This window comes from Cervus elaphus, chromosome 1 (assembly GCF_910594005.1).
Source record: "Cervus elaphus chromosome 1, mCerEla1.1, whole genome shotgun sequence".
Taxonomy (NCBI): domain Eukaryota; kingdom Metazoa; phylum Chordata; class Mammalia; order Artiodactyla; family Cervidae; genus Cervus; species Cervus elaphus.
In genome coordinates this window covers 96,628,723-96,645,041 of record NC_057815.1, presented here as the reverse complement: position 1 = coordinate 96,645,041, position 16,319 = coordinate 96,628,723, and the positions used below count along the sequence as shown (strand labels likewise).

Sequence of the window (16,319 nt, the reverse complement as noted above, 5' to 3'; positions counted from 1 at the left end):
GCAGTCTATCTATAAAGCTTAATTATCTAATTTATACATTTCTTATGACTCTATCTACTTTCTATTACAATCTTTTTACATATATTTCACGCCATATCATGAACTTTTGAATATTGTACCCATATATCTCCAACTGAATGTCTTAGGAAGTACTGAGTATAAATATAAATGAATTAAATGATGAATAGCTTCCTCCCTCCCCTTCATAATCTCTGAACTTTAAAAGTTGTTGACTGTTTCTTGGGAGTTAACTGAAATAATCTTCGTTCCACTTCTACTGAAAACAGTTTGAAATTTCACAAACTTCCTCTGACTCTTTTCCTCAAAAAATTCTTACGCAATTTAGCCCAACTTTTGGCAGTTAGGAGCATAATTGTAGATATTTATGTGAAGAAGCTTGTTAAAAGGGGGAGGAAAAAGAGAGTAAGTCTTAATTCTTCTCGTTTTTAACTCAGTCTTAGTTAGATTGCATCATGGTTCATGTAATCTAATCTTAGACTGCATCATCATGAAGTAGATTACATCATACATCATGGTAGTATGAACTAATGTATTGTTAGTCTGATTCTTTCTTTGTATTAATAATTCTCGACAGAGAAAATCTGTTAACTCAATGTCCTGGGGAAATCGCTCAGTGTGGATGGAATTCGTGTTCCTGGCCTATCCCTCCAAGTCAGAGCCGCGCGCCTTGGCCTTCCTTGGGGCCAGCCTGGTTTATACATGGGTCATCACCGGGAATGTCCTCATCATGGTGGCCGTCCAGGCCGAAGCCCGCCTCCACACGCCCATGTACTATTTCCTGGGCAGCCTCTCGGGAGTGGAGATCGGCCACACGGCTGCGGTGGTGCCCCATCTCCAGGCCAACACCCTGCGGGCGGAGAAGACCATCACCCTGCTGGGCTGCGCCGCTCAGATGGCTTCTTCATCGGACTGGGCGGCGCCGACTGCCTCCTCTTGGCCTCCACGGCCTACGACCGCCACGCTGCCATCTGCCGCCCCCTGCAGTACCCTCTCATCATGCCCGGGAGGCTCTGCGCCCGCTTGGTGGCGGCCTCCGTGGTCCTCGGCCTCTGCCTGTCCTTCCAGCTGGCGGCCTCTGTCGTCTCTCTGCCCTTCTGCCCAGCTCGGGGCATTCAGCACTTTTACTGCGACGTGCCCCCCGTGATGCGTCTCGTTTGCGCCCAGAGCCACAGGCATGAACAGTCGGTGCTGGTGGCGGCCACACTGGCCATCGCGGGGCCTCTCCTCCTGATCGCCGCCTCCCACGCCTCCATGGCGGCCGCAGTGCTCTGGACCCCCTCGGCCGCGGGCCGCCGCCGGGCCTTCTCCACCTGCTCCTCCCACCTCGCGGTGATCCTGCTGCAGGACGGCTGCTGCGCCTTCGTGTACCTGCGGCCCGGCTCCAGCTACCGCCCCGAGCAGGATCAGTGCGTCTGCCTGGTGTACGCGCTGGGCACGCCACTGCTGAACCCGCTTGTCTACACCCTGAGGAACAGCGAGATGAAAGGGGCCATAGCCAGAGTCCTTCCCAGGAATTGCCTCCCCCAGAAAAGCTAGTCCATGCTAAAGGAGATCAACCCTGAATGTTCACTGGAAGGACTGATGCTGAAGCTGAAGCTCCGATACTTTGGCCACCTGATGCGAAGAGCTGACTCATTGGAAAAGACCCTGATGCTCGGAAAGACTGAGGGCAGGAGGAGAAGGGGACGACAGAGGATGGGACGGTTGGATGGCATCATGGACTGGATGGACATGAGTTTGAGGAAACTCTGGGAGTTGGTGATGGACAGGGAGGCCTGGCGTGCTGCGGTCCATGGGGATGCAAAGAGTCGGACACGACTGAGCCACTGAACTGAAAAACTAGGAGAGGGTCTTACCTCTCAGGCAAGGATTAGGTTCCAGCTCATGCAAATTCCCATGCAACAGGGATTCCTCTCAGTTGATGTTAAAACTATCTTTTAAGAGGGCACAATGTTTGGACACTATTTAGCTATGTGTACCAGAGACCTTTAAAATGTTTCTGCCATTTGACTCAGTAATTTCTTTCCTTTTTCTTTTTTTTTTTTCTTTAGCTTATATGTCCGTGCTGGGTCTTAGTTGCAGCACACGGGATCTTAGATCTTCATTGGGGTATGCAGGATCTTTATTTGCAGCATGCAGAATCTTTCCTTTTTTTAACTGTGCATGTGTGATCTAGTTCTCTGATCAGGGATGGAACTGGGGCCCCTGAATTGGGAGCAAGCAGTCCCAGCCAGTGGACCACCAGGGAAGTCCTGACTCAGCAATTTCTATGAATGAAATATATAAGCAAATCATCATAAAATAACACAGAGTGGTACTTACAAGGCAATATCCAGGTATCAGTTGAAAGCAGATGGCCCATTCAATAGATTTTAACTGAAAAAAAATATTCTGATTATATGGAGACATATGAGTAAGGGAACCAGTAATTGTAGTCAAGGCACTTACATACTAGCAAGAGCAGGAAGCCATTATCACCCCTACACCTAAAAGTCAAAAGAATGATACAGTGTTATCTGAGCCCAATAAGAACAAGATTTGTTGAAAAGAGACCCTTGGTGGAACTGTGGTCTCAGGGGAAAAGCCTATTATAGAATAAAGGCCATGCTGGGAAAGAGCAGAGAGATAAATACTTAACCCTCTGGCTTCCCGGGGCCCTCCCACCTCTTGCCTTTTCTCCCATTGGCTGATCCATCTGGAAGCAGGAAGGCAGAGAGACTGAGTGATTCAGTCCACAGAAGTTAGCCTTTGGGGACAGACTGGAGCACAGAAGGACCTTGAGAATTGGGGCCAAAAGATAATAATCAGAACAGAAGTTGGTTGTTAGCATATTAGAAATAACAATGAAGATACATTAACAATTCAGCTTCCCCGTTATAAAGGATTGGTTAAACAATTACTTCTGAGATAGTATTATGTAGCCTTGAAATATGTTTTCAAATGCTAGTTGTTAGTAACGGCTAACATTGAGTGCTTCCTATCTACCAGAATCTGTGCTAGGGGACGCTCTCTCCCTTCCCTTCTGCCTCTCCCTACCCCTCTCCATCTCAATCTACCTGTCTATCCGTAAAAGTCGGCAGATGGAGGAGGTGCTGGACTTGTGTCCTCAAGAACCATCTTAATTTGGGGTAGAATTTAAATGTCTTCCTCATTTTCCAAGGATAAAACTGAATCAAAGAGATTAAATAACTGGTTAGATGTCAGACAACTCATGAGTGGCAGAGTTGGGATTTGAACCCAGATTCCAACTTCAGAGGTGATCTTAACACTTACAATTGGCAAAAGCTGTAAAACTGCTTCTACAACATGATCCAATATTTGAAAAATACACCATGTACACATTTTAGGAAAAAGTGGGCATAAATGTACCAAAATGTTAACTATGGTCATCTCCAGTTTGAGGGATAATGGATATCTTCGTTATATTCACTCTCCATCTTTATCTTTTTCTACGCTTCCTATATTACAAACTTATTATTTTTAATTCAGAAAAAAATAACTGTTGGAAAGCATTTTCATAAACAATCTGATGTTTATGCATTAGCTTGAACCATGTGAAATTACTACCATTTGACCACTTGTGATCTACAAGACAGTGATACTACATGTTGCAAACTAATGTATTTATTTAGCTTAAATCTTCCATTCCTGCAAGAATGCTCTTCTATCTTTTATATATCCCTGTATTGATAGTTTTATCTTTAATGTTTCCTTTTTTCTCTTCAAATCTTTGATGATTTCCTAAAATTAGAATAATTATTTTAATATAATGTGACATAGAAATAGTGAGAAGGACTTTACATTTTGTAAAGTGTAAGGCATTCTCCTCCTATCCTCTCAAGATATCATGCATCAATTTCATCTGCAACATTTATCTGGGTGTTGAGAAGAATGTAAAAAGGTAGGGGGAGGGAAACAGGGAAGGAAGGAGAAGGTAAGGTTTTCAATTACATTTCAATGTGACATTTGATGTCATGAATCATATTTCTCATTAACTTATAACTCAAAACAGGTAAGTCAAGAAAGAAAGGATGAATTATAAGGCCAGTGGAGAAACGTCATTGAAGGATTGATTCCAAATTATTGAGTAGCTCCAGTCCCCCATCATCCAGACATATAATAAAGGATGAGGTTTACTTGCTTAACAAAAATCACTTGGCAAACTCATGTGTCTAGTTAACAAGAGTCTTTTCATAGAATCATTAGCCATCAAAATTACATAGTACAATAGAATCATGGAAGAAAGCATGCCTGTGTCTGCCTGGAGGTATTTTTTTATATTAGGTCCTCATAAAGCCTATATTTTATCAATCATCATAGGTGCCCTAGGATTCTTTTTCTCTGGATAAACTAGACACCTACGATCATAAATGTCTGAAAAGCACTTCCTCTGTCTAGAGATGGGGCCATAAACACATAACTAACAGGCTCTCTGACTGTATATCAGTGCCTCCTGGCTCTAAATTCTGCTTCTTATCATTTTCCTTGTCCCAAGTCTTCTGGTGTGTGTATCATTGACTCTTACCTAAATTACTGTACCTTGTGAAGCTTCCCAGGCGGCACTAGTGGTAAAGAACCTGCCTGCCAATGCAGGAGACATAGAGACACGAGTTCAATCCCTGGGTCAAGAAGATCCCCTGGAGGAGGGCCTGGCAATCCCATGACAGAGGAGCCTGGTGGGCTACAGTCCGTGGGGTCAGAGTGGGACACGACTGAAGCGACTTAGCAGGCGTGCATGCGGAGCTTATTTGGACTGACTTTCTCAACTAGTCTTGAAGATGCTTTACCTCAACTGTCTCTTTAGTGATTATCCGTGGGTCTTTATCTGTGCTTCTGTCACTCCTTTCCTCTGTGCTTCTCTCTCAAATCGCAGCAGTTTTACACCCAAATCCCATTAGTCTGGAAGGGAATACTCAATGAGAAGTATAGCCAGTACCTTGAGGTAACTAAGGAATAAACTTGTCATCCATCTCTGCATCAAACTCACATTCTCTTAATCCCTGTGGATTCACAGTAACACCTAATATAAAGTAGAGCAAGCCAACTCATCAGGTTTTTCTTCAAGAATGTATGAGCTATTCTTGGTCCTTCAGAAATCCTTAAGATTTTAAGATCAACTTGTCAAGTACCTGCCTCTCTCTGTCTTTCTCTCACTCACACACACATGCACACACCCACATACACACATACATACACACACTCCTCCAGGAATTTTTATTCAGATTGTGATGCATCTGCAAATCAATTTCAGAAGTCATATCTTTAAAAATAGTTTATTATGATCCATGACCATGGCATACTTTTTCATGTACTCAGATTTTAACCACTATCTTTCAGTGAAGTTACATACTTTTGCAGACAGAAGTCCTGCGTTTCTATTAGTTTGGGTTAATGGTCCTTTACTGGGAGATAGCATCTTTGCCATACAATGCACACATTTAAAGCTGCAGAGCTCAATGAACTGTGGTAAGTATATCCAGCCGTGTAAACTTGGCTCAGCCCAAGATAATACAGAAGGTTGCTTTCTGCTTCTTTCTAGTCAATTCTCTACTTCAGAGGCAACCACTATTTATAACCTTCTTCTCATGGAATAGTTTTACCAGCTCTTGAACTTCATAATTTGGAGTAAACAAGGCAACGGTTATCAAGCTCTAGCCTCTCAGCTCCAAATTCACTCTTTTTTTTTTTAATTTTTATTATTGTTTTTAATTTTGTTTGAAGCCTGTATTCAGTCATTCTTTTTTTTTCTTTTTTTTCCATTTATTTTCATTAGTTGGAGGCTAATTACTTTTCTCTTCTGCTTCATGATGTACCACAGCCGCTTTGCTAACTGGCCCGATACGGAGCGTCCTCTGTAGAGAGTTTCATTAGAGAGTCATGTTGGGAAGAAGCAGCATCCTTCCTGGTTCTGGCAGGCTCTGCTCTGCTGGTGCTCAGCCGTGTCTGACTCAGAGTGACCCCCTGGACTGTAGCCCGCTAGGCTTTTCTTCCCATGAGATTTTCCCAGCGAGAGCATTGGAGTGGGTTGCCGTGTCCTCTCCCAGGGGATCCTCTCGCCCCAGGGAATGCAGCTGCTGCATCTCCCGCATGGCTAAGTGGACTCGTTACCACTGAGTCACCAGGGAAGCCCTTTGGTGGGCTTTTCTGTTCCATCCCTACAAGTCAAGGCTCCAGTTTTGGGTGGGACACCCGTAGACACTCCCTTTCCAGTGGCTCTTGCCAGAAGTCTAAAGGATGGTTTTGCACTGAGTTTTTCCCCAACATCCCAGCTGGTTTCCTAGTAAGTATCACCAGTGCCTCAGTGGACAGCTTCCCAAAGAGTTTCCCTGCATTTCAAGGAGTATGCTTCTGTGACTTCAGCAAACTTCTCAAACTTTCTAGAAGGCTACAGTCACATCCTCTCCAGGTAGGTCAGAATCTCAGCCTTGGGGGTGGGGGGATGCCTTCCTAGATTCGTTTCTTCTTTGATTCTTTTTGTTCCAGTGATGTGGGCCTTTTGGCATCCACATAAGGGGCGTTTTAAGTGGGAGTAGAATGCGTGGAGTTTTTAAATTTTTACTGGCGTTTAATTCCTCCACAATGTTGTGTTAGTTTCTACTGGACAGCAAAGCGAATCAGCCGCACAGACCCCTCAGCCACCCGCCCCTAACCCGGTGAGTCCCGGGGGTTCTAAGTCTTCACGTGCCTTTCTTGTCACCAGACAAGTAGGGATTTCTTTTTTCTTTTCCATCTGTAAATAGGTAATACATGTCCATGTACACGGTGACCCCTGTCACCCTCTGTCCAGTCTGCACCAAAAGTAAACATCATTTTATACACACACACACACACACACACATCTCTTCCTGGGGGCTTCCATGGTGGCTCAGATGGTAAAGAATCTACCTGCATTTCAGGAGATGCAGGTTCAATTCCTGGGCCAGGAAGATCCCGTGGAGAAGGAAATGGCAACCCACTCCAGTATTCTTGCCTGGAGAATCCCTTGGACACAGGAGCCTGATGGACTACAGCTCATGGGGTTGCAAAAGAGCCGGACACGACTTAGCAACAAAGCAATAACAAAAGCATATATTTCTTGATTCTCTGGCTTCAACTCTAGAAGTAATGGATACTCCTTTTATATTCGATTCCTGTTTTAAAGTTCCCTTTGCCCTTTTTACCAGATAATCCCCTATTACTAGACTAATAATTATTTTTATATTAAGTTTTCCCTGTTCCAGTTATTAGCCTGGTTTCTGTCTCCAGCCTGAATCTTGACTGTTGCGTATAGTACGTACTGTTTTGTGTTTGGTTTGTTTTGCTGATCAGTGTTGCATTGTGTAAACAGGTAAAAGGTAATCTATCCTTTCTCCCTGAAACCCTACAGAAAGACATTAAAGGAGCAAATAATAATAAGCATAAGCCCTAGGATAATGAGCACAGATGAGGGCAGGCAGCAAATAAATATGCTTTTTGGAAAATGTAAGACAAACAGATAATTTGTAAACAAGTTAGTAGAAGAGAGAAAGTATTAATACCTATCAGCTTATAAGGAAAGAACACAATAAAAAGAAATCTTGATTGCAGAAAATTTGGATGAGCACAGTAATTGGAACCCTCAGGTACTTCTGAAAATTTGGAGTGGGACTAAAAGCAAGAAAAGTAGTTGAAAATCTATGTTGTTATAGAGACTATTAAGTACATTGAGGAATAAAGCAAAGCAGTAATTATGTTTGTGTCATAGAATCCTGGAAAGGAAATACAGATAGAGGTAAAACCTTTGTAGTTCTAAATTTGAATGTGAGAATAAAACATTCCCGTTCTCCAAAATCAAGAAAGAAGAAGACTGACTGCTTAGAGGTCATAATATGTGTCAGTGGTCCAGTGATCAGCCAGATGTTTGGTGCTTTGCTAGAAGGACTCATAAGACTTAGCTTATAACTGTACCCATGGCTAACATCTGTCAGAGTCAACAGGATATTCAGTAGAATCAGAAAGGGCATAACCGTGCAGGTTTCCCGTGTCCTTCCTGACGGAGTCCTACAGAGAACACTTCCTTCTATAGAGGCTAAAGGCAGCAACATGTGTGCAATGCTTCTGCCCGGGGAAGCCCATTAGAGACTCATAGCCCTAGTGTTTAATCTGGGGCTGGTCACACAGACATGCCATGCTTGTATGATAAACCACAGTTATCAAAATTCCAGGCTCCCAACAGGAAAGCAGGTTGCCTGAAAGAAGAAATAGGTCAAAGCATCCCATTCAGACTCTTTGACTAGAAATCACCTCTCTCCATCATTGCTAGATCAACTGATATCTCAAGAGAAACTGTATATCCGAATTTTTTTTTAGTTACTGAGTTAAGTGCTTGCCTAAATCAAGACTTTATTTTCTGGGGCTCCAAAATCACTGCAGATGGTGATTGCAGCCATGAAATTAAAAGACGTTTACTCATTGGAAGGAAAGTTATGACCAACCTAGATAGCATATTAAAAAGCAGAGACATTAGTTTGTTAACAAAGGTCCATCTAGTCAAGGCTATGGTTTTTCCAGTAGTCATGTATGGATGTGAGAGTTGGACTATAAAGAAAACTGAGTGCCGAAGAATTGATGCTTTTGAACTGTGGTGTTGGAGAATACTCTTGAGAGTCCCTTGGACTTCAAGGAGATCCAGCCAGTCCATCCTAAAGGAGGTCAGTCCTGGGTGTTCACTGGAAGGACTGATGCTGAAGCTGAAACTCCAATACTTTGGCCACCTGATGCAAAGAGCTGATTCATTGGAAAAGACCCTGATGCTGGGAGGGATTGGGGGCAGGAGGAGAAGGGAATGATAGAGGGTGAGATGGTTGGATGGCATCACCGACTCAATGGATATGAGTTTGAGTAAACTCTGGGAGTTGGTGATGGACAGGGAGGCCTGGCGTGCTGAGTCGCAGAGTTGGACGCGACTGAGAGACTGAACTGAACTGAACTGAACTAAATCAAGAATGACTCCTCCTCCAAGCTAAAATTAGCTTTGTTTCCTTAAAACTAATCAGTCAAACAGAAATTTCCAACCTTCGAGGGACTTGGATATCAGATTTTTAAAGTGGTTTCTTAACTCTTTATTCTCTACTTGAAGAATATGATATAACTTTAGAGTTGCTGACTCTTAACCGTGAGATAATCACCTTTCATATTTTTAAGCAGAATTGGATATACATTCTGGGGGGAAGGAGACACAAAGGATTTTGCCAATAACTGGATATCTACTTTACAGAGGCGAGGCTTTGTACTCCATTTATAAAAACATCTGCATCAGATACAATTGGTGATAAAATTAAAAAAAAAAAAAACTCCCAATCATAACCTCATTGTCTCATTTTGGCCACATTTAATAAGCTATTTGCTCCAGATTTCTCATGGGACTTCTGCAAGCATTACATTTCTTACAATAATATTTTGACAAAAGTGAATGCAGATTTGATGAGATATACTGAAGCAGAAAAGAAAACACTAATAATGTGCATCTGTATTTTTTCCTGAAATAAAGGGGGAAAAAAATCCAGGAATATGTGGTTGGCAATGAGAGGGAGGGAAGGCTTGGGTCTATAAAGGAGGATTTCATCAAGGATATCCTAGAATAACAAATAATTGTACTTTTTAAAACCTCTGGGTGGATGAGTAGTGGAGGTTGGGGGGTGGAAGGAGATGTATCTGCATGCAATTTTGAAGCCAGCTTAGAGTTTGATATTAAAGCATGCATAATTTTTAAATTACGAAGATTTACTAGTTTATAGAGAGTATTCATCGAGTCAAAGTCTAGTTCCCAAAATAACAAATTCTAGTCCTCCAGACATTAGAGAATCTAGAATCAACAGACCTCTTTGTTTTTTATCAATCTAAATGATTGCAAAGCAAGACAAGTGAATATACTGAAATCCAGAAATGAATGCCTCCTTGAAGAAGTACGAGACGCAGGACGTTCCTTAAACCCCAGGGTTCAGATGCCCCCTCGGAGTCGGGACTGATGTCTTCCTCCTTGGCACTCCTTAAGCATGTTGTTTATCACTAAGAGGTGATCATCTGAAGGCACGCCACAGTCACACTGGCATCCGTTCTTCATGTTGCCCTGTGTCCTGCCCACAAGATGAACTTGACAAATGTTGGACGCATGTTGAAATGCAGTAAAAGTCAGGCAAAATCAGAATGATGACATAAGTATTTTTCCCCAGGTAATTCACATGCGCCCTTTCCAAGAAACTGAAGCTTGTTTTTCAAAACAAATGCTTTTAATTTAATCATTTTGAGAGCATATCCGAAATACACTGGCAGTGCCTGGCCTGGCACGTGGGAGTCGTGTGATGACCCCACTCCTGGGCGTATGTCTGGAGAAAACCATGGTTCAGAAGTACACCAGCACCCCAGTGCCTATTTCAGCACTGTTGACGATAACCAAGTCAGGAAAGCAACCTAAACGACTATCAACAGAGGAATGGATAAGGAAGATATGGCAGATATACACAGTGGGATATTCGGTTCATTCACTCAGTCGTGTCCGACTCTTTGCAACCCCGTGGACCGCAGCTCACCAGGCCTCCCTGTCCATCACCCCAGAGTCCACTCCAATTCATGTCCATCAAGTTGGTGATGCCATCCAACCGCCTCAGCCTCTGTCATCCCCTTCTCCTCCTGTCCTCAATCTTTCCCAGCATCAGGGGAAAGGTGGTGGTGAGGGACAAATTGGAAGTTTGGGACTGACACATAGATACTGTATATTTAAAAGTATAAGCAACAAGGACCTACTGTATACAACAAGGAATTCTGCTCAAGATTCTGTAATAACCCAAATGGGAAAAGAACTTGAAAAAGAATAGATAAGTGTATATATAATATATATACGTGTGTGTGTGTGTGTGTGTGTAACTGAATCACTTTGCTCTGCACCTGAAACTAACACAACATTGTTAGTCGCTCAGTCGTGTCCAACTCTGAAACCCCGTGGACTGCAGCCAACCAGGCTCCTCTGTCCATGGGACTCTCCAGGCAAGAATACTGGAGTGGGTTGCCATGCCCTCCTCCAGGGGATCTTCCCCACCCAGGGATCAAACCATGGTCTTTCCAATATAAAATAAAACTTTTTTAAAAAGAGAAGTAAAATGATGATAGCAGACTTTTGGACTCTGTGGGAGAAGGCGAGGGTGGGATGTTTCGAGAGAACAACATCGAAACATGTATATTATCTATAGTGAAACAGATCACCAGCCCAGGTTGGATGCATGAGACAAGTGCTCGGGCCTGGTGCACTGGGAAGACTCAGAGGGATGGGGTGGAGAGGGAGGTGGGAGGGGGGATCGGGATGGGGAATTCATGTAAATCCATGGCTGATTCATGTCAATGTATGACAGAACCCACTACAATATTGTAAAGTAATTAGCCTCCAACTAATAAAAATAAATGAAAACAAATGATGATAGCAGGCAGTCTAGCCCGCACAGACTCACCCAAAGCTGAGCCGTACGATCATGGAATAATACAAAGACGGGCATGTCCCGCCTCGTCTCAGTAAAGTGCCCACTGTATCAGGTGCCGTGGACAGAGAATTCCTTAAACACGGACATATATTTTGGCAATCAGAAAGCTCTTTAAAAATGCCTAATACAAAATAATGAAATAAGCAGACATAGGTTCTGACACAGCCTGAGTTCCTCTAGAGCAATATATCTCTAAGGGTGCTGTCAGCTGGATTCCTGCATCAGAATCACCAGCAGTAATTGGGGAGAGTGTTGCTCCCGACATCCCCTACCGAATGCCACCCAATCAGAACCTCTATAAAGAATGACCAATATCCTTTTGAAACAAATATCCAGTGACTCTATGTAAACTCATTTACATATCAAAGATGTGCAAACCAATCTTCTTTTCATATTGACCCACACTGAGATAGCAGAGCCTATTTATCTTCAATCTTACGGATGTTCCTCAGTTATTGTTGACAGTCCCGAGGGTTCAGCTGTTGAGGTCACATCCCCAGTGACCCTCTGCTAAGCCTCTCTCTGAAGTCCTTACTTTTGCTTTGTGCTTGTCTCAGCTAGGACATGAAAGTTCCTGAAAGATGGCATGTGTAGGAATTCCACAAGGAATTTTTCTGCATTAATTTATATCCCCACTCACAGTCTTTAACTTTTTTTAAGTTGCTCTTTAAAAATAGTTTTCTTGAAGGAAAGTATACCAAGTAAGCTTTACTTCTTCACCCAAATTCCCTTTGGGATTAATTAAATCCAGTCCCTGAAAATCAGGGAAGAGAAGTAGAGTTTCTCCAGCAACAAATTCCTCATTCCATGCAGTGCTTGGTCCATCATTACAGTGTTTCCTAATAGTTTCTTGATAAAATATGGGACACAGGAAACACATTCTTAGGTAATCAAATATGTGAGTTTCCTTCATCTATTCCAAATGTTTTTCCCCTGAGGGTTAATAAATGGGAATTGGGGATTGGGGGCAATGGCTCCAACAATGTACCCAGGCTCTGACAGACAGCCAATGGCTGGAATCAGGATGCAAACCCAGGTCAAGACCATCCCAAAGTCTAAGCAGTTTCTATTTTTCTGTGGTCAGCTATATGGCATGAATGAGTGTGTGTGTGTGTGTGTGTGTGTGTGTAAGTTCAGTCAGAAGTCCCCTGTCCAACCTCCCCTTACACTAGATGTGCCTTGAATTTTTAGCTGTAGAACCGTTCACTTGTTCCCTCAGTCCCCCCAAACAAGGATCCACACAGACAACTTACTTCTATTTTTACATATTCTTTTTTAATATTCTTTTCCACTATAGTTTATCACAGGATACTGAAAATAGTTCCCTGTGCTATACGTTAGGACCTTGTTGTTGATCCACTCTAAAATGCAATAGTTTTCATCTACCAGCCCCAAATTCCGAGTCCATTCCTCTCCCTCCTCTCCTCCCTCTCGGCAACCTGACGTCTGTTCTCTGTGTCTGTGAGTCTGTTACCTTACTTCTGAAGAAAACTTCCAGACAGAAGTTAACCTATGTTACTCAAAATGAAGAGTTGGTAAGAAAGAACTGATGCTTCCTTAGAAATGCATGGAGAAGAAGGTGCTCTGATTTTAACTCAAGTATCTTTACAACAGTGAGGAAAATCCATCAGACAATCTTAGGTGGATAGAAAGACATATTCTACATACGGCTCAGTTAGCTACAATTCAGGGTTCATATACTAACCTCTCAATCTTTATCGAGTTGAAAATTTCATTCCCATAGAGTTCCAGTCCTGGGAGACTTGGGCTATTTATTCAAGTATCCAACAAAGAGTTGAGGGGTTTGGGGCCACTCTCTGCGTCACGTGGGATCTTAGTTCCCTGACCAGGGATGGAACTTATGCCCCGCGTGTTGGAAGTGTGGTGTATTAACCATGGGGCTGCCAGGGAAGCCCCAACAACAAATAGTTTTGAGCACCTTCCATATGCCTAGCCCAAAGGGACTCAACTGAGGGAAACTGAGGCTCCCAGGGAAACATTTATAATGTCTGGAGAAAGGTTGGGTTATCATAAACAGAGCAGAAGCTAGCACACTGTCACCCAGGGAGGAGGATCCAGGATACTGTGAAATGTCCTCCAGCATATGCAGGACAGGCCCTCACAGCAAGTCAGCCAGCCCAAGTTGTCAACAGCACCTAGGCTGAAAACACCATTCATTATAGACACAGTATGCTTACAAGTTGGGGAAAAGGAGACTCGGCCTTTGCCCTCATTGAGCTTACACACGCCCGGTGGAAATAGAAGTTAATCCATAAATGTATAGCAGTGATAGTTGCAGTGATGGATGGATACTGGAGATTCCAAAAGGAACCTCCCAAAAAGTGCTCTTGACCCTGACGTTACCAACGTCAGGGAAACCTTCCCTGAGAAATTTTCATGAAACTGAGACGAAGGATAAGAGGAGCTCATTTATTTTTTATTTTTTTCCCCATTTATTTTTATTAGTTGGAGGCTAATTACTTTACAATATTGTAGTGGTTTCTGTCATACATTGACATGAATCAGCCATGGATTTACATGTATTCCCCATTCCGATCCCATTTATAAAAGAGAAAAGAGAAGAGGGGGGTCCCAGCAGAGTAAAGAGCGTGTGCAGAGGCCCGGTGGCTGGGAAGAAGCGTGGTGAGGAGGGACTGCGAGAAACACACCGTCGCTGGAGCGAAGAACCAGGAAGAGGCTGGAAATTAGTCGGGGCAGGCGTCATACGGCCTTGTGAGCAACATTATGGTTCATCTTTGACATGAAAGCCCGGTGTTTTTTTTTCAGAAGTCTTAAAGTTAATTTTATTTTATATACTACCTTCACAAAATGACAGTTCAAATGGCAGTGATATACAGTGAAAGCTTTATCACAATTCCACAAAAGTCAGAGAAAGTATAGTGTAGGTGGGTGCTTTCAGGCAATGTGTTGGCAGAAGTGGGAAGTAAACAAGCAAGAAAACCCAATACCAAACAGTACGTCACCACTGCATGCACACAACTCACAATACACGTGGCCCTGCCCCTCAACTTCCTACAACTTACTTGGGAAGATACGATGCAAGAAAAAAACTGCACCTAAGACTATTACATAACAATCACTCAGGGCAGACAAACTTGCACACAGACTAGCAAACAGCACATGTCCTTAGAGTTTATATGATGCAACTCTTATTGGACTTCCCTCATAGCTCAGTTGGCAAAGAATCCACCTGCAATGCAGGAGACCCCAGTTCAATTCCTGGGTCCGGAAGATCCGCTGGAGAAGGGATAGGCTACCCACTCCTGTATTCTTGGGCTTCCCTTGTGGCTCAACTGGCAAAGAATTCCCCTGCAATGTGTGAGGCCTGGGTTTGATCCCTGAGCTGGGAAGATCCCCTGGAGAAGGGAAAAGGCTTCCCACCCCAGTATTTTTTTTAATTAATTTATTTATTTTAATCGGAGGCTAATTACTGTACAATATTGTAGTGGCTTTTGCCATACATCGACACGAGTCAGCCACGGGTGTACACGTGTCCCCCATCCTGACCCCAAGAGCCAGGTTTTACCCTCACTAAGAGGTAACAGAGCAGTGTGGCTGGATGATGCTTGATGAAAAGGAAAAAAAAAAATATTCTTTAGGGTTAAGCAAACTTCACCTCAGCTGCTTGCTACATCTCCTTTCACAAATTACTCAAATTCTGTCAGTCTTTTACCTTTGACTTTCACCTATTAAATAGGGTTAGCACTCACTCTGCAGAGTTCTTATAAGGATTAAATAGTGTAATAATATAATATTTAAGTGGCTTCCCTGGTGGCTCAGCTGGGAAAGAGTCTGCCTGCAATGTGGTAGACCTGGGTTCATTCCCTGGGTCGGGAAGATCCCCTGGAGGAGAAAATGGCAACCCACTCCAGTATTTTTGCCTGGAGAATTCCATGGACAGAGGAGCCTGGTGGGCTACAGTCCATGGGGTCACAAAGAGTCGGACACGACTAAGTCCTTTCATTTCATAATATGTAAATGGAATACCAATAGTACCTGCTTCTTAGAATTGTTGTGATGATAAAATGAGTTAATACATGCAAAGTGTGTGAAATTTATTAATAAGTACAACATAAGACTTAGCTATTGTAATTATTGCCATCCTTGGCACAAAAGATACCTCAAAAGTCACTGAGTAGCTCAGTGACTCAGGTAGCTCAGCCCGTATGACTGTTGAGATCTGACTGTCCTACAGAAACACACACACACACACATACATTCACACACAGATATTTAAACATTTGTATACATATGACCAAGCAACATTTTTTCAAGGAATAAGCTTATTTGCTAAGACCTGGGTGTTCATTGGAAGGACTGATGCTGAAGCTGAAACTCCAGTACTTTGGCCACCTCATGAGAAGAATTGACTCATTGGAAAAGACCCTGATGCTGGGAGGGATTGGGGGCAGGAGGAGAAGGGGACGACAGAGGATGAGATGGCTGGATGGCATCACCGACTCGATGGACATGAGTTTGAGTCAACTCCGGGGGTTGGTGATGGACAGGGAGGCCTGGCGTGCTACAATTCATGGGGTCACAAAGAGTCGGACACGACTGAGCAACTGAACTGAACTGAACTGAAGGGAGTGCCGGGAGAAATATCAATAACCTCAGATATGCAGATGACACCACCCTTGTGGCAGAAAGTGAAAAGGAACTGAAAAGCCTCTTGAGGAAAGTGAAAGAGGAGAGTGAAAAAGTTGGCTTAAAGCTCAACATTCAGAAAACTAAGATCATGGCATCTGGTCCCATCACTTCATGGGAAATAGATGGGGAAACAGTGGC

At 43.2% G+C, this 16,319-nt stretch overlaps 1 protein-coding gene across 1 annotated transcript; it reads left to right on the top strand.

Annotated features, from left to right (window-relative positions):
• Window positions 1-613: 613 nt before the first annotated feature.
• On the top strand, window positions 614-1,557 carry LOC122677370 (olfactory receptor 10W1-like). Its single transcript, XM_043877413.1, is given in 2 exon segments — window positions 614-914; window positions 917-1,557. Coding segments are annotated over 2 exon segments (942 nt in total).
• The last annotated feature ends 14,762 nt before the right edge of the window (window positions 1,558-16,319 follow it).